General features: G+C 37.0%; 1 protein-coding gene across 1 annotated transcript in view; it reads left to right on the top strand.

Moving 5' to 3' along the window:
* The window catches only part of NEBL (nebulette), a 96701-nt gene that overhangs the window by 25080 nt on the left and 52836 nt on the right, over positions 1-18785 (top strand). The window contains exons 8-14 of the mRNA XM_026842404.1: positions 605-706; positions 7525-7632; positions 9182-9286; positions 12023-12127; positions 13163-13270; positions 14238-14348; positions 17173-17283. Of these exons, the coding sequence (XP_026698205.1) occupies positions 605-706; positions 7525-7632; positions 9182-9286; positions 12023-12127; positions 13163-13270; positions 14238-14348; positions 17173-17283 (750 nt within the window). The remainder of the gene's footprint in view (positions 1-604; positions 707-7524; positions 7633-9181; positions 9287-12022; positions 12128-13162; positions 13271-14237; positions 14349-17172; positions 17284-18785) is intronic.

Here is an 18785-nt window from a genome sequence, read left to right as displayed (position 1 = left end):
TAGTTTGTGATACCGCAAAGCACTATTGTTGATTCATCTGTGCTGTTTTCTAATGCATTGTGGAAAAAAATTGTAGGAATTTGCATGGGAGGCAGTTCAGCTGGAAAGATCATGTAACATCAACATTGCGGGACTAATTCCACTCTGTTACACCAATGCAACCTCACTGACATTGAGCAAGATTGCAGTGAAAGTGGAATTTGACCTTACATTTCGAAAAATCTGCTCCTCAGTCTAGTTTTGTTTCAAGACTGTTTTCAGCTGCTACAAATAATCTTGTGTAAGATGCAGACCCTGTAGTAAAATGCTGAGCTACTGTAACTCATTCTGCCTTGATTGGGAGAACAGTATTTCTCCGGCTTAAGCTATGCATTTGGTTAAAGTTGAATTTTGTGAATGCTGTGCATTGTGTTTTACAATAAATAAATACTATGTTGTTAAGGACCTGAAGCCTGAGAAGGGCTTTCTTCAGAGATGATTAGAACAGTAGTGTCAATGCAGATCACTAAATGAGACTTTTTCCACTAGTTTTAATGCTTACATTTCTCTTCATAAAACAAAAGCAAACAATTTAATAGTGATTTTTTTTTTTTTTTTTTTAAAGGCTGAGTACAAGAGAGGAAGGAGAGAGATGAATAAGGAGCCTGCTGTACTTGGAAGACCAGATTTTGAACATGCTAAAGGAGTTTCAAAACTGTTAAGCCAAGTAAGATTCTCTGTCATTTTACAATGACTTCATTCAGATATCTCATTCCCAGTAATGCAAGAAAATATTTAGATTTTTAGATGATTATCTCTAATTGCATGAAGATTATGTTCTCAAACTTTTCATATAGTATTGCAGTGACTGGTAAATTTAAGATTTTTAGGAAACAGAATATACATTTTAATGCAAAAATACAATGAACTTTGACTGTTACAGCTCGTCTTTAGTGGAGATGGTGTATATTTATACAGATTATCTAGGATTTCTAAAATATTAACTGTATGTCATTTAGAGGCAAATTTTGCTACTCATTCAGTTTGAGTGGAACCTTACCCTGTGATTAATCCCACTGAAGTAACTAGGGTCTTTTGTGTAACTGCTTGCTAATGTGAGTAATGGGATCTGAATTTAGCCTGACATGTAAACCACCCGCCTTCCCTCCCCCTGAAACCGAACCTTTTATGTCCTTCTTTCTGTTACATATTAACCTAAAAAAGAAAAAAAAAGGAGAAAAAAAGAGAAGAAAAATGGAGGGATTACTTTAGTCCATAACTAAAAGAAAGCTGAAAACACAAATATTCCCTCTTTTCCTCTTATGATCTTCTACTCATAAGATCTGTGCATAAGACTCTACTACAGATCAGCCTGACATCGTGAAAAGGGATTTTTGACTGCTGACCTGTTGGTTTTTTTCTTTGTTTCTTTTTTCTGGAGTAGTTCTTTATCAGTGCCTTGCATAATCCTAACTAGTAATCCTGTCAGGCTACACTTAGAGCTTTTGTAAACCCAGGAACAAATTCTGCCCTGCTGTAGGAGGAGAATAACACCCTTTGATAGGAGAAGGCCATGTCACCCTTTCCAGAACTAGATAAAACTCCCAACTCTAGTAGTGTATATACTAGAAAAGTCTGAAAACCAGTGTTGTGTAACAAATACTTGTGATTTGGCTAGATAACAAACATCTTTCATAGAACTAGGATAGAATGGAATAATGTGTTGTAGAGAACAAGCTGCAAAACAATCCAGTGTCTGTTTGCAAGAGGTTGAGCTCCTTTTGCTGTTGTCCTTGGATATCTGCTACATGATTTCCTGTTGCACACTGGACCATCATAACTTTGAAGCGTTAAAACTGCACAAAGGGAAAAAGAGGAAAATACATGGATTTTTTTATTGCTTTGTTAAAAATGTGTTCAGAATCAAAGTTAGTTTGTGTTTTCCAAATAGATTTCTTTCTTCCATTGTGTAATGGATCGTGTGCTCATTGCTTTGCTGATGAGCAAGTTTGCTAAGACATTCTTTTGTGTTTAGCATCCTGGAGGCTTGGCAGTCAACATGTATTTTCTAATAAGACCTGGGTGTCACTTATAGGAAAGGGAGCTGTCTGTCATTCAGCAAACACCTTCAGTGGTTTTTGAAAGGGTTCATATCCAAATTTAGTGTGTACTATTCTCTATTTCTACTCTAGCTGTCTACACACTTCTTTCCTTGCAGCCTATTTCAGAATCTATTAGGCTTGCAGCTGCTTGTCCTCACAAATGGGACCAAAGCAGATCACTTTCCAATGGCCCTCTCCATCTCACTAAGCCTGGTACCCTTGAGGTGGTGGCCAACAATCTCAACAATCAAAAACTACCAGCTGGATCATGGGGTCCTGCAGGCTGATGCTGAGCCAGCTGCATCATAGGCTCTATCAATGCACTTTTTATCTCATTTTTATTAGATGTTCTTTTCCTCTTGGACAATGTATGCTGCATCTGCAAAAGCTTTATAATAGAGTCTCTTCACTGCCAGGGACTGGGATGGCAGCAGTTCTACTTGAGATCCTTCTACAGAAGAAAGCATTTCGTGTGCAATTTTAACTTCTTTAGAGAGTCCAAATAGTGCAGAAAGTGTGGCAGAAAGAGAGGAGCAGTTGACAAGACGTGGCTTGCTTACAGTTTATTTGTAAAGAAGATTCTTACTAAACCTTGGTGGTCCTAACTCTGCAACCACTCGGCCTGGATCCAAGTTTTGGGATCCTTCCTTCTCTTGTCTTCTCCTCAGTCTACACTATTGTGGCTGCTTCCAGTGTGTGTGATGGATCACGTACTTTCAGAAAGGGAGGCATCGCTTCAGTCTGACACTCTGCTGTCAGCCATCTGCATGCAGCAGCATGAAGGCTGTAAATACCAGGCTGCTTTCAGTAGTGGGGTGGTGCACTCAGCGATTCCATACATCCTCTGAAGGGAAGGCACTGGCCATGAGTTGTCTAATGTTTTTATATATTATTTGAATCATTATAACACTTAGACACACTGATCATAAATCAAGAGCACAGAAAAATGAAGATGACCCCTGTGTGCAAAGAGCAGGGTGGTGGGGCAGGATGAGGAATGCACCTGTGCTGTAGGAGAGGAAGAGCCCTAAATATGGGTCAGTCATGTCAGTCCTCTTCATGCAAGGATCATGAAGCAGGCTTGTAACAATTGCAAGATTTTAAAAAAAATAATAAAGTTAACGATCCTTTTATTGTCTCCAGACTTTCTGTCTTTTAGGGTTTCCATTTGTTACTGAGCAAATGGGAGCATTTTAAACTTTCTGTGCTGAAAGTTGATAATCTCCCTTAATAGCATGAATCTATAAGCTGTGACATACAGAGAATTATTAGTTATTTGACCCTCACAGTAAATTTGCAAAGTTGACAATTCTGATGGATGTGATGGGAAGAGAAGATGATAACATGTTTTAATGTGGTGCATATGGGTAGGTAATTTAGGGAGTATAGAGAACAGGAGCAAGAAGAGGTCAGGCAGTGTGGGTGTAACGAAGGGAGAAAGCAATCAAGGCAAGCAGGAAGGCAAACAAAGTGGAGAAAATAGTGTTAATGTTTGACTGGCACTCAAGGATCTACAAAATCCGTGTACCCCCTCTCGCTTTTTCTTTTTTTCTCCTTTTTTTTTTTTTTTTAAATTTAACAAAGCTTTTGACAACAGCAGCAGCAAAAATAATAGCTTCCAGGACTAGTGTATTTACCCACAGCACGTGGTAACCCCTTTTTGTTGATTTTAAACCAAATTTAAAACAGAACCTATGTTAGCCCTTGTGAAAACACGAAGCTTGTCAATTTGCTGAATGTACCTTGTATAATTTGGGTTACTTTTTATATTTTTTGTAAAAAACAAGCTCTTGTTTATGTCTTCTTTGTGTTTTCTAATGCACTTTGTTCGCTTTTTTCAAAGAGCTGCTGATACAAAGTATTCCCCTTATAGTGTTCAGTAATTGGTTTTATGATGAATAATTTTGGATGTTCAGTTTAATGCTGGATCTGGTGCTTATTGTTTCAGGCATAAAATTGTTAGATGTTGAATGTTTTTCAAAACGTACCTTCTCTGACATTGTCAGTAACAACACAAAGAGTCTAGCATTTTCTCAGTCTTTCTTTGCTTTAAACTCTCCTAGTGCTTTCAGCAACCAATATAATAATTTAGCTATTTGTTTATGTTGCATTTCCTTCAATAACTGTGTGCTCTCACAGGTTTTTCATTTTTTAAAAAATATGTTTTCGTATGGCTAGGAGGAAATGCTTTAGCTGCAAGTGTCTGCTTCATCCTGGGATCCCAGTGGTTGAATGATTCAATTTTTGTAGTTTCTTTGTAAATCTGAACAGTGGGGTGATGTCATCCACTTCTGAAACTGAACACTCCCTGTGTGAACAGCTTTGAACTACAGATTTGATTTAGGAATGTTGCTGCAAAGCTTCAAAAGACACTGCTCTGTCCAGCTGCAATTCTGACTTTTATAGGTTTTGTGCAAGGCCAATAAGAAGTTTGTTTATCCAGGCCTTATTTAATTCCAGTTTGGTTTTTTTCAGGGATGTTGTTGTGTTAAAAGCCTACAAAGTCTGATCTTTCTTCAGCAACAATTAGAGAGCAGCCTTCACACATTTCTTTTAAATTAACCCCTACTACATACTCTCTAAAAAAATAAACAGCCTTAAGACTTTAATTAAGGTGGTAAATAAGTAGCCATCCTTTTAAACTAATGATGAAATCTGTAGATAAGCTTCTACTAACAACTGTCATTTCTACTCCCACTTTTTGTTTGCTCTTCCACCATGTTACAGCATTGCTCAGACTTCCCCCCTTCAGATGTTTTAGAAATCACTGATGAAGTATTTTTCTGCCTTGTTTTTAATCAGAACCCTTTCTCTCAGGCGTATTTTTCCTCTTTAAACTGCATTCATAACTTTCTCCTGTTCAAAAGCAGGATAAATACAGTGTGTGTTACTTCACAGTGACTCATCCATGGGTTTGCTTGTCTCTCTTCTCCCTCTCCCACCCCACGCTCTCCTTCAAAAGGGAGAAAGAAACAGGAAAATACTGATAAAAGAGAAAGTGAATGCATGTGTAGCTTTCAATGGGACCAATCCCCTATGACAAGTCAGAGTTAAATTACTGCTGGAAGTGCTCTTGAGATACTGCCAGGGTCATCTGATATTATTGTGAGGCCTCAATTTTGCCCCAGAGCGACATGTGCAGTGGTGTTGGGGAGGAGAGCAAAGGCAATAGGCAGAGCAGCCAGACGAGGCAGGGCCTAGAGGTATCAAGACATCCCTCACTGCAGCAGGAATGTTTGCAGTCAGATTGGTGGGACTTTCATGCACACTGGCATTAGGACGCAGCCCTGTGAAAACTGGGTTCTCTGGCTTCCCCTCTTTCCTTCAGTAGCAGTGATGTGATCTGAAGTGACACTAAAGAGGATTTATTACTGGAATCTCTAGATTGAATCGTATTGCTAAAAAAATTCTTTTAAAAAAAGGCATGAAATGACTGCAGCTGGAAGATGGCAGGCCAGTTGTGAGGCGAGGTCCCTTTGGCACTGACGCTTTCACACTTAACAAGAATATCAGGGACCATGGTGTGCATTCCATCTGCATGCACAGTTTGTGGCCATTTATTGGCTGGGCAGAAGACAGTCTGCAGTAGTAGGATACTTAAAAGTCTTGTGCACGATGTTGGTATGATGTGAGTTGATGCCCAAGGAGTAAAAGACAATTTTGTTCACCATGCTGACTTGATCCCTGGTTTTGGAGGCTTTGTGAATCATGTATTCCAGCACTGCCTGATTTTTATTAGAAGGCAAGTTGTGGATTCACCTTTTAAAAGAGAAAAGCCCTCTGATTTATTCCTTCACTGCTTGTACAGAATGTGGATTTGCCTTTGATAAAGGCAGTGTCTTTGTATTCAGATACATGCTTTTGCACTTGATGCACAGCCAAGGCAAATATCAAACAATATGAACCAGATGAATCTACCAGAAGGCAGTAGATACTTTTTTCTAGAGTTAGTGTGAAAGATATGAAGTTCATCATGTGTTCAGATAAAGTTTCTCTTTAAAAGTAACAATGTTTTAGAATTCCCTTCCTTTGAAAAGTTAACATAAGTTCTGGAATCATAATGTAGTTCTTGAGCATATATGGTTAGTTTCTGTTTGGGTGGCTTAGTTTTGGTTTCTTGTTATCCTGATCAATGAGATAGCGGGCATCGTGGCTAAACATAACAAGGTTGTATAAGCTAAACCATGTTGAGAGTCTTTTGAGGCAAGGAGGAACTAAAAAAGAAAAAGAAAATTCTTCCCACAACTAAAGCTGAGAAAAAAAAATTTGAAGGATATTGTTTGAGGTGGTTTAACCACTTTATTAGACATTCATGGGGGAACAGAGAAAAAAGGAATAAAGGAAAAAGCCGTGTATTTATTTAATGCAGAGCGTGGTAAATTATAATGGATGTTGCATAGGCTCAGATATCAGGTGTCTGACTAACAGTCATGAAAGCAGCATAATTCAGAGTGAACTTTATTCTCCTCCATTATGCCCAGCTGTTAGAAAGAAGCAAGGCATGTGTGCAGTCTCCAGATGTTTGATGATCATGCACACCAAAGGGGGAAAAGGAGGGAGATTTACTGTTTTTTTGATTTCATCTTTTCAGATTCTGAATTCAGTTCTTTAGCATGTTCTATGGAATTTTTGTGATTTATCTACTTTTAATGCCATTGCCTCAACATTTATATATTGCTTATTTCATCTTACATGTTTTGTCATTCCTCCTTTTTCTTTTGAACAAGAAGAAAAGAGAGTGAAAGTGATGGCAGACAGTCATTTAATTATGCTTTCTAACACTGTAATGAGGTGGGCATTGTCCTCCAGAAGGGACTGTACTACAGAGAGATTCCTTGGGGTCTCATGGGACATTATTGGCAGAATTAAAAATAGCCCTGGGGGCTCTGGTAGCAGCCTAGCACAGTGAGTGTGACGCATGGAACTGGTGGTGGTAAGATGGCCAAGTGGGAAGTTTGATTCTGACTTCCCACTTACAAGTGGTTGAAAAATTCACAAGTGATTAATTTTATAAGTTTTACAATTTATTCATTTTATAAATATGTTTTTATTAAAATGCATTTTTAATCTCAATTATGAATTGAATGATTCTCTGTGAGTAGATTATTATTAGTAGTCAAACTTCTGGTTTATTTGATTACTCAGGTGAGTCATATGGTTTTGTTTCTGTTTCCTTTTTATAAATCCTTCAGCATCAGTAATTGCATGTGACAATCTTAAAAATGTTTTTTTATTTTAGTAAAATTCAGATACATAAAAATTACTTTGAAACGAGCAAAAGACAGTCACAGGTGTGGCTAAACTGAGCTTCTTTAAACATCTTAATTGTTTAAAGATTTACGGATAAGACAATTGCCTTTAATAAGCTCCTTTGTAGTCTGAATTCTCTGTGCCTTCTGTAAGTGCTACATGTTAATATTAGAAATGTTTGTTCTGGTGGAAGGTGAAATACAAAGAGCAGTTCAGTAAGGAAATGAAGAGCCACCAGTACAATCCTCTTGACACTGCTTCCTTCAAGCAAGCACAGATTGCATCCACCTTGGCAAGTGATGTAAGTGAATTTGCTTTGTATTTTATATGCATTTACATTCTGAAAAACCTAACATTTGTTCTCAAGCAGAATTTCTTTTTCCATCTTACAAATTACTCTGAGTAGCAGTCTCTGCTATACAGTGTGTCTGTATAGCAGGTACAGCATGTTGTCCATTTATTCCTTTGCTCTGATAAAGCCCTTCTCCAAGGGCCTGTAGAGTTTTTCATAATTTATCTTGCTTAACTTTGTGTGTCAAAAGGTGTGACTGCTTCCTCTTAGATAATCACTTGGTACTCGGTCCCTTTGTATTCAGGAAAGAAACAAACTTGTCTAGAGGGCAATTCTTCAGACCTGTTGTAGATGCCTGTCTTTAGAGGAGCAGAGTGCTGGCATCTTTCCAGTGGTTGTAGAAGGAGGTTGCATTAGCAGCTCAGATGTAGATGTCTGTTTTTAGACTTCTGCCAGCTGATCTTCTGAATGTTTTCACAAAGTACAGCAGTCACTAGATTCAGCAATGGGTGCCTGCTGCTGGAGCCAGATTGGATAAAAACATCTATATCAAGTGATAATACTGTTGGGATGATATATTTAACAGTGTGTCTGATGCTAAAAATGTGAGCTCTTCTTTAGGCTGTGATCCCAGATAGCCAAGAGACAAGCCTGTATTCTGTAGTACCCGTGTTTCCAAAATGTGAAACAGGAGAGGCCGGCTCTGGGAAGGGTCCAACAGAATATGTAATTGTTTTCAAAATCTTAAATGTTTAGTAAAAATTCATTGAAGTAATTATTATTTTAAGAGATATGCAAATTGAGTATTGCATTGTTGATTTGAAGTCCACCTAAATCAGTGAAGAACATGATACATATGTGGAGGTGATTGAAGGTATTGGTTTAAAAGATTTGTCATCCAAGACAGGTAAGGTGGCTGGTTTTCTTCCTGTAAAGATGGGCATCCAGCAATAAGTTGTATGGAAAATGCTACTACAGTCTGATAGGAACTTATGTTTTACTACTGCATTAAGTTATTAATCTTTTGCCTTAGGTGACTGTATTACTTATCTTTGCTGAAAGTTATCTGTATTAAATAAACCCAGGAGCACTTCCCTTTAACTGTTTTATATACAACTTTTTTATTTGGACAGTTAGTGTAATTCCTGAATCAAGAGAAAAAGAGCAAGAATCAAGAGTGTTTAAAATGAGTAAACTCAAAGTATTGAGGAAGATGCTCTTGATTTAAGATTTTTGAGGGTGGGAAGGAAAAAGAAAAGGAAATAAAAGAAGTAATAATGATTCCTTTCTAGTCTGAAAAGTCATACAAGGTGTGATTTTGTTATGTGTCCTTTTTGAGAAGTTTGAGTAGTTCCCAAATACTTGTAGAATGTATCAGTAGAATGAATCCTTGTTTCATTTTCCTCCAAATAATAGTAAATGACCACCATCTAGTGGCTGGTAGAGATTGTTCAGGCAAGCACTTAATGCTTTCTGTTTCTGGACGGCCCCACTGTAATATGAAGTTGTGAATTATTTCGTTAATCTTTATTTTACATAACCTGAATTCTCTTTCTAGGTGAATTACAAGAAAGATTTGGAAAGCCTACATGATCCAGCCTCTGACCTACCAAACCTGCTGTATTTAAACCATGCTTTAAATATCAGCAAAATGCATAGCAATGTAAGTTGCCTTTATAAGAATGATCTGAAAAATATATGTTGTAAGGAATGTAGTACGTATAGTCACTGTAGAATGCATGGTTTCATATATAGTAGACTGTGGTGTTATAGCCATAGTAGTTGGGGGATGTAGTGAAAAAAAAAAAAAGAGGGGCTTTTAGGGAGAGATCTTTTGGTTATTAGAACAACTAATATACCGGGTAAGAATCACAGACTTCTGGTACTTGAACCATTTCTTCTTATGTGTCTGAAACCTTGCCTGTTTTTTCCTTTGTTGATCTAAGATACTTCTTTCCTCGCAAATCTCTTTTTGCCTAAGATCTTACTTTTTGCTTTCATCTGCAAGTCTCACAGAAGTGACCATTATGCTAGATTAATATTTGAACTTCTGCCGTAAACAGCCTCTTGAGTGCTAGCTTCCCTTAGAGCTTCTCTGTCTAAACCTTTTTTTCCCCTTTCCTAAATGCCTGAGGCTTCCTACTTTGAATCAAGTAATGGACCCATACTCCATTCTGCCAAATAACAAGACATGCCCCTTGATGGGGCTGGTAGTCTGACATAGGATAGTGATGGGGTTTGAAACAGGGAGGAAGAAGTAGGAAACCCCTGGCTTCTGTACTGCTGGAGCTTCTTCCTTCCCAGTTGAAGAGCACCTATGCTACCTGCGCAGTGCTTGTAGGCTGGTTAGCTGCATTTGTCATCTTCACTCCAGAAACCACAGAAGGGCTGCACAAGTGCTGTGGAAAGGCATGAGTGGGTGGTATTGGAAAAGAAGGTTGTTAATGGTTGGCAGGAGGTGAGCAGTTTAACACAAAGGGTTGGCCCTAACAACTGGGTCATCTTCTGAGTCAGTGCTTGCTTATGGAAGCTTATGTCTAAAATAAATAATCCAGCCTTTCCATCTTGACTTGATTTTTGTGTTGTTTGGTGAATTGAAACTTGGTTTTGATCTGTCTCATTCAAATTTGTGAAGCTAACACTGACTATCCCCTGTTGTATGGGTAATAAAGGAGTTGATAGCTTTTACTTACTTCATTCTTCATGTGCATTTTGGCCTAATTCTTATTTCCTTCAGTGTAAGGTAAGATTAGCATTCTTTTTTTCTGATTAAATGAAAACCTTCAAAATGAACTTCATCAGTTCATCATTTTATCTGTAATGAGATAGAAACCTGGACTGTCCCTTAAGGCAGCTCACTTCTTGCAAAATTAATTTCTTTCTGTTGCCCAGGAAGTGTTGATTCATATTGTCTATGCCCTCTTCTGAAGACTCTGTAAATACTGTCGTTGATTTTTGTATTGTCTAGATGCTGGTGGATATTTTTTCTTGCTGTGAGCAGCAAGAAGAATGCTTTGCCAGTCCCCGAGGTCTCCACTAGCTATTTGTCTTCTACAGGAATCCCATTTTCAAAATCCATCTCAGATTTGAACTCCCCCTGTCATTTCTCTTCTTTGTGTTCTCCTCCTCTCTCCACAGCTCATACCAAATCTTTCTTGAAGTCTGCTTCCACTGTATGAAAGTCTTCCTCACTGTACTGTTAACTGATTTACAGAGACTGATCGTATGGTCTGTTTTTTTTCCCCTCTGAAACACTGAACTTCTTGCTGATTGCCCAGCTTTGCTGTTTCCCTGCAGTATACCTTTCTCTCTTGAACTTTATGTTTCTCTTCATCTTTTGCATAAGATAGCTATACCTGACCTGTTGTGGCATATTGGAACCTGTATGGTTAATTAAACTCATAAACTAATATGGTTGATTGAATTGTTTTGCTGATTGACCTAGCATGTTAAAGTGTGTGCAACTTTATGAAAAAAAAATACTATAATATTAATGCAAAGCTGTGATACAAGTCAGCTTCCATGGGAATAAATTGCAACAGTTAAGATGAAACCTTGATGGGCATGTTTGGACACAAACAGATTGATTTTGACAGGTTGAACTCGTCCTATTTTCATTAATTTTATGAAGGAGAGAGTTCACAAGGTGGAACTTTCCCTTCATATGTTATACATGTAAGTCTCTCATGAACTATGGAGACAAAAAATTTCAAACTTTGATATTTGTACAGCAGCTAGTTTTTTGTTTTGTGCATTGTAAATCTGCTCCTATTGTAGAGACTTTGAGATGCTAATGAACTACAGGCTAAAAAAAAGGGAACTTAGATGTGTTTCATTTTATGGAACAGGGTGAATAAATAGGATTTAAGAGACTCAATTTGGTGCCTGTAGTTAGTGTACTAAAAGGCTATGAGATTTAGCTCGTTTGATTTTATAAGATTATTTTTAAAATGTAGTTCTATTAGTTGAGGAATGGACTAAAAGTATGAAATCAGTATCTGTAGATAGTTTTCATTTGTTTTCACTACAGAAGTGATTTTGCTATGTGACATTTATAATGATTTCCACTAGGAGGCAAAGTCAGACCATCATATGTGTTCGTTTGCACTTCAACTACAAACAATAATGTTTATTTTCTAGTGAACATAAACATTTGACTATTGGATGAGCAGGACAAGCATTTTCTTGAGGAATATACAAACGCTATTTTTTATCATGTCCTTTTTTTCATTTCATCACAATATTTTAATTTCAAATTTGACAGTAGAACTTCCGAGTTTCGAGGCCCAAAATGCAGTTTCTTTTATGCTTTCTCCCATATTTATTTTAAATTGTATTTAAATTGCAGAACCTTCTGGATTTTGTTTGTTAAAACATTCTTGGATATTTTTTGTTTCAGTATGAATATAAGAAGTCATTTAAGCAAAGCAAGGGCTTCTATCATTTCACCCTGGATACAGCTGAACAAATCCATCACAAAGAAAATGCAGTGCTTCAAAGTCGGGTATACGCAATCATAAATACATTTTGCAAAGAGTAAAATGAAGCATTCTAACAGTGATTAAATCAAGCACAAAACTGCATGACAGATTACAGTGATGTGCAGTGCATATTCAATCAGAAGCACCCCATGAGGAGAAGGAGAGTATTCTTGCAGGACCCAAACCTAGTGCAGAAGCCTGACAAGGAAAGAGATTTGTAACACTTTTCTCAAATAGAGATATCACTATTTTTGAGGAGACAAATAAATTAAAATGACATTACTCGTTCTCAATATCATACTTTGATTTGTAGCTATTTGCTTTCCTTTATGGCTTGTATAGAATATTCATCATACCCCACACTGATTGAGATAAGTAATGTGTTTGCCCATCTTAATCAAAAGAGTGTGAATGAGTGAGTTCAGAAGGCTTGTCTGGGTTTCAAAGCAAGCATATTTGCTTTTTAAATTAGCATAAAGTTATGCTTTGGTGTCTTAACCCTCTGTCCTTCACTGTGATTTTGCTGATAGCTTTAAGGTCTGTAGCTGTGAGAGGAATGTTGGTGCAAGACCACACCCTACTGAGGCCATAGTTTTTCTTCCCTTTTCCCTCCTACAGATACAAACAAGAGTGCATTTCACCATGGTGCTCCTGAGCCTGAAGGAGAGAGACCTGTGGGGCCTGGCTGTGAAACAGATTTTGTTGTTACAGTAACTGTGTTGTTTAATGGAAACATGACAGGGGATCCTATTGTAAAGCTGCCAACTGTTCAGACATAGGTTATTCAGCCAAAATCATGCAATTAGTTTAAGAATTGTGATTGATGTGCCTCACTCCTGATGTCTTCAAAGTCCACCATTTTTAGGTCTGACAGTTTGAAGCAAAGGAATAAAGACAGTTTCCTTGTCTACCTGCCCTATTGCTCCAATGGGTTAAATTTGGGAGGAGTCTTCCAAGTCAAAACCTCTAAGGAGTATGGCTAAGATAGCGTATGTCTGTTGCTGTGGCAAGCAACCAGATCTCTCAGCTGTTAACAGCCTTTATTTTCATTTTCCTAGGTCAAGTACAAAGAGAATTATGAAAAATCTAAAGGCAGATCAATGCTGGAGTTTGTGGATACACCAATGTATCAAGTTTCAAAGGAGGCTCAAAAGATGCAAAGTGAGGTTAGTAAAAATGTGTGCTTGAACTAGTAAAATTTATTATCAACAGAGAAGCTAACGGGCATCTTGTGCTCAGGTTAAGAAAACATATGAAGCAGATCATAAAGGTTTTATGAGTTGAGGATGTGGTAGAATTAGTACTGAGTAGTTCTCTTTGCTATTCTGTAGCTCAGTTCTTCAACTTTGTTTTTCTCATAAGGACATTGGTGCTAACACTAGACAGAGATTGTATGTAATGTCATTTAATTGAGAAGAAGGTCAAGAAATCATCTAAATTGGAGATTACTAACTTTTTTACCTTTTGCCTTTAATTCCATCTTTAATGAGGGAGGGTTCTCAGGTGGAAGCGAGTGAAGCTGCAAAGCTTCACTGTGAGTTAACTGAAGTGTGCTCTTGCCCATTCAGCTTGGGGAGCTTAATAAGGGGGAAGGACTGCTCCCAGGCTCCAGAACAGCACTAGCTGTCCTATCTCAGCCCATATTTTTGTAACTTTTTATTAAAAACTTCCAGTGGTGGTGATTTCGTGACCTCCCAGGCAGTCTAGTTCAGTACTTCACCATCCATCCCAAGAGAGAGTATTTCCCTGTGTCTCCCTTGCTACAGTTTGATTCTATTATTTTTGCTGTGTCATGAAAACCAGATGATTTAATCCTCTTGGTAGAAGCTTCCTTGTCTTTAAAATCGTTACCTTGTGTGCCATTTGTTTTCTCTTTTCTCTACCAAGCAAACTGTTTCTTTCGTAGGTCAGGTTAAACATTCTCTTTGAAATATCATACATATGTATTTTTGTCTAAATGGTGTGTGTCTTGTACAGATAATCCAGGTAATTAAATGAGTAATAAAGTTGCTTATTAATGTGATGACTGATTTATGGCATAGCTCACTTCTGGCTCTGTTCATAATGTTCTTTCTGAAATATGATTGGAAATGCACATGCATGTACCACTAATTGTTGTTTTTGCTTCAGTAGAAAATATATCGCAAAGATTTTGAAGAAGGGATCAAGGGAAGACCAACAATGGATTTAGACAAGACCCCAGAGTTTTTGCATATAAAACAAGTCACTAACCTTCTGAAAGAGGTAGAGGATTTTTTTTTTTTTTTAGAGTTGTAAATGAACAATAAGCAGTATCACTACAAGCTATTGAGTTGTGAACAATTTACCATTAACTTGGTAGCTAAATACAAAAGTGACTTCATGAGTAAAAATTGCTGCATGTCATTTTATATTTTGGATAGTCCTGTAGTAAGAATAGATACTTTTTGAAGTTTCCTTATGAACATAAGGAAATGATAGCTCAGCACTCCTGAACCAGAAAAAAAGGAGTTAAATGAACAAATCAGATGACTCCTTAGAAAATGGTGTGTTGGCAGGACATTCCATCTGAGGGCCTCAGTTCTGGAATTTGATCCTCCCTTGGGCTCAAATAGCCTAAATTTGGTGACGTTCCAGACTTGCTGCAAAAGACATCTGTTTGATAGGGTTTTGGAGAGGGGCTAGAGTTTTCTTTTCAGATAGATGAAGGGGTGGAAAGGAGGATTTCTGTTGGTGTCCAGATGGCAGTACTTCCTTTTGAGTGATAATTTCAGGTTTATGATAGTCTGTTGTGATTATATGGTTGCCTTGAGCTGTGTATATTCACTTTTAACTAATACAGTTGAAATAATAATCTGTCATACATGTTATTGATGAAAATAAAGAAGAACGAAATTCCATAATATAGCTGTGATATTCATAGACTAAGCAAATTTTGTTAGAATGTGCAAGTTTTCTGTATTCCCATTGTTTCTTTAAGATTTGTCCAATGTTCTTCACTTGTATGTGGCATTATAATTTAAATAACTTTTTTTTCATAAATGAGAATCCTTCTATCTTTAGTCTTTTTATATTGTTACTCAAAACTGATTTTATGTTAGGTTTTGAATACTGGTTGGGTCTGTAGGTTAGGCTTACTGTTTGTCCAAATTTAGAAGTAAATGTGTCAGCAAAATTCACAGTTGGAAATATCAGTGCTGCTTGATATCCTCTATTTGAATTTGGGAATCAACAGTACCTTGTTTATATTTATTGTATTAAGAATTGATGTTTTTGCTGTGGCCCAGATGAATGAATTGAGGTTGCTAGAATTAAAAACCCTTGAGCCTTGTTTCTTTCCTTGTTCTTAAACAACTTACCCCAGTTTATGCTAGATCTCATATGGGTAAAGAAAATATTTTCTTTTTGGATATTTCTTTATTATTCATCCTCTAATTAATATTTTTTTCCAATAAGCCTGTCTGTCAGGTAGAAAAGTCTGAAGCTAGGTCTAGTTTGTGCAGTAGCATTCTGTGTGTGCATGTCCCATGTATGCCTACTGACTGGGGAAAAATGCAAATGCTTGCATTTCATTGAGTTAATCTTTCTGCACTCTGGATATCCACAGAAGTGGTTAGTGCATGCCTAGTTGCCGGTGTGCTGTAAATGTTAATCTTCGAAAATTTTGGTGTAACTTCCCTGTATAGTACTACATATGTTAAAATATTCCCTAATTCTTACCTCCTCAAGTTCTATGACTCATTAGTTAAGGAGTAAACCATGCTTGTAAGCCAGAGGGGAAGAATATGAGACAATGGAAATGGTATTTTAATGCATAACTGCATGAATTTCATGTGATTTTTATATCCACATTCAAGGAACAGATTCCAAAACCAAAGGCTACATAGGTCAAATTAATCATTATCTTTCAAGATTTAGCAAAGCGATATATTTTTTCACAGTCAAGGATGTAGCTCAGTATTTTTGCCTGAAGGTTCATAATAAACTTTAGATAGATACTGCATGAAACAAGGAGAACCTGGAGTTATTACCAAAAGAATTAATTGGTGTCAGCTGTGTTCCAGCTTATTCTGTTGCTTTCCCACTGTAGAGAATTCTGCAAATATTTCGCGTAACAGTAAGATTAACTTTCTTCTCTGGAACCACATTCACAATATAGCTGAATTTAATATTTCTAAATTAATTAATAGAAGTTGCTTCTTGCTTGTTGTAGGACATGCTGCTCATGATGAAGTGTCTTTAAAAATACGTGGTTTCCTTTTGTTTAAATAATGAGCTTATACAGAGACAAAGGTGCTCACTGCCACTTATGAAATTAATATGTAATTAGGAGTATTAATTCATGTCTGCATAAATCCTTCTAAAAATAATTTCTTAATTTTGTTCTAGTTTCTTTGCTTAAAAAAGGCTAAACCACACCTGAAGATGGGAAGAGCAATTAAAAATCCTTACAAAACTTAAAGTATCTTGAACTTCAGTAGGCTTACATCAGCACTCTATGAATTGGGAAGATGAAAAAGAGCCAAATGTCCATGGGCATGCTTTTAATTTTATACCAAACATTTGAGTACTCTGGAGGCTGCAGTTGCTAAATGTTGATATATCATATCATATCAGTGCAGCATCAAGGGCACAGAAGTGATATGGTAGGAATATTGCTTCTACATTCTAATTTATCAACCAGTCATTTTAACAGATCTTAGTATAGTGTTCAGGACATCCATCCTGATTGTGATGCCATTAGTGATGAACAGAGGTAAAAACTGCAGCACAGCATATATTGGTCTGTAAAAGCAAATGCTACTGCAGTTAAAATATCTGTAGAGAGGCAGCTGAGGCCCCTAAACAGTGTGCTAGCGCTGTAGAGCACAACAGGAAAATACATTACTACATTAAAACCTTTTAACTTTTTCAACATTGTACCTTTTGATAATTTCTAATTCTATTTTAACTCTGAAACCTCTACTTCAGCTAATTCATATTTCGTAGAAATTTCAAAGAGACCCTTCAGACATTTAATAAGTGGCATTTCTTTTCAGGATCTTGCATACAATATTAAGTGGAGAAATCTCTCTTTTTTAATCCTTAGAAAGAGTATAGAAAAGATTTGGAAGAATGGATGAAAGGAAAAGGAATGACAGTGTTTGAAGATACACCAGATTTGATTAGAGTGAAAAATGCAGCTCAGATATTAAATGAGGTATGTTATTCTAGTCAAGGTTGTTGATGTCACAGAAAGTTCACTCTGTTATACTTGACTGAAAATACTCTGTTTTTTTTAAAACATAATCTACAGTGGAATATGTTAGTATTGAAACTAAGGCTATTTCTGTTTTGCTTTAAGAATATAGAAAAGCTCTGAAAAAAACCCAACTTACAACAAATATTTCAGATTTTCAGGGAATTAAAAGGTCAGTGGAAATTGTTAAGTGGGGTCATTAGGTACAGAACTTAAAACTGGATTCATTTTTCCATATTTGTTCAGCTAGTGTAATTAATACTGTAATGGAAAGAGTTAAATGTTACTGGACTTGTAAAGAAAAGTCAATTTAATAATTCGGAACTCTTTTGAATCACATACTTGCTATCTAAAAATAAATGTTGGTAACGACTGCAAAGCATCTTGGGAAGATCTTTTATCCAGACAAACTATTCTACTTGTGAAAACCTTTTTCCAAAAGTAGAGTTGCTCCTGAAGAAATGTTTTTTTTTGAGCTTGTGGTTTATCCAATGCAAACAGACAGGTGGAGGCTCCTTCCAGAGTATATTTTTAGAACTGAGCTTTGGTGTTACCTGTGTCAGTCCAAGTTGCTCTGAAGGTTATGTGGGATCACATAAGTGTGCAACCTACTCTCATTTAAGGGCTGGGAGCAGAACTGTAAGACTCCTTGATCTGTGTACTTTTTCTTCAAGACCCACCTGTGGAACTCGTGTGCTTGGCAAACCTGTGTGCTTAGCAGAGCTGCAAGCTGCGATGCTGGCACAGCTGCAGCTCCTGTGGATGAGCTTGCACAGGCTGCCTGGGAAGCAGCAGTGGGGCTGGATGGTGTGGGGAAGGAGGAGGGAAGGCAAAGCTGATGCTACACTTAATGCCTTCGGGAGTCATTCTTTCAGACTAATATATTTATTTTATATATTTTATATTCATTTAATGTGTGTGTGTGTATATATATATATATATATGTATTTATGTTTATTTGCACACATCATAGCCATAAGAACCAGAGGGAATGCCATGCATAGGGCCAATCTGACCACTGTAAACAAGTGCAGAAATATATAGCTGTAACTCCCAGGATTCTTCTCTTTGGTGTTTTACACAATATGAAGCTGGGAGGAGACGTCTGCCATTCCACCTTTAGCAGAGAGGAAGTGAGGGATGATGTCTTCTCACAGGTTAACTTACACTTTGTGCAAAAACCTGTGGTTTGTTAAGAAGGGAGTTGTTTTATCACATTTATTTCTGCATCAGTGAGACAGAGATGGAAGACTGAAAGACATTTTGCTCTTGTTCTTGTAAGTGATCAGAAGGATATTTTTGTTCTTCGTTCTAACTAATGTTCAACCTAAGAAATAATTAACAAGAGAAGTAAGAATTTTTAAAATTATATGCACGTATTTGGAAAAAACCCCACACCTGTTTTCCACAGGCAGAGATAAACTAGAATAGAAAAAGAGTGATTACTACTATAGTAGCAGAAA

The sequence above is a fragment of the Athene cunicularia genome (genome assembly GCF_003259725.1).
Source record: "Athene cunicularia isolate RWA chromosome 2 unlocalized genomic scaffold, athCun1 chr2_part1, whole genome shotgun sequence".
In the NCBI taxonomy this organism is placed as follows: domain Eukaryota; kingdom Metazoa; phylum Chordata; class Aves; order Strigiformes; family Strigidae; genus Athene; species Athene cunicularia.
This window is presented reverse-complemented; position numbering and strand designations above follow the sequence as displayed.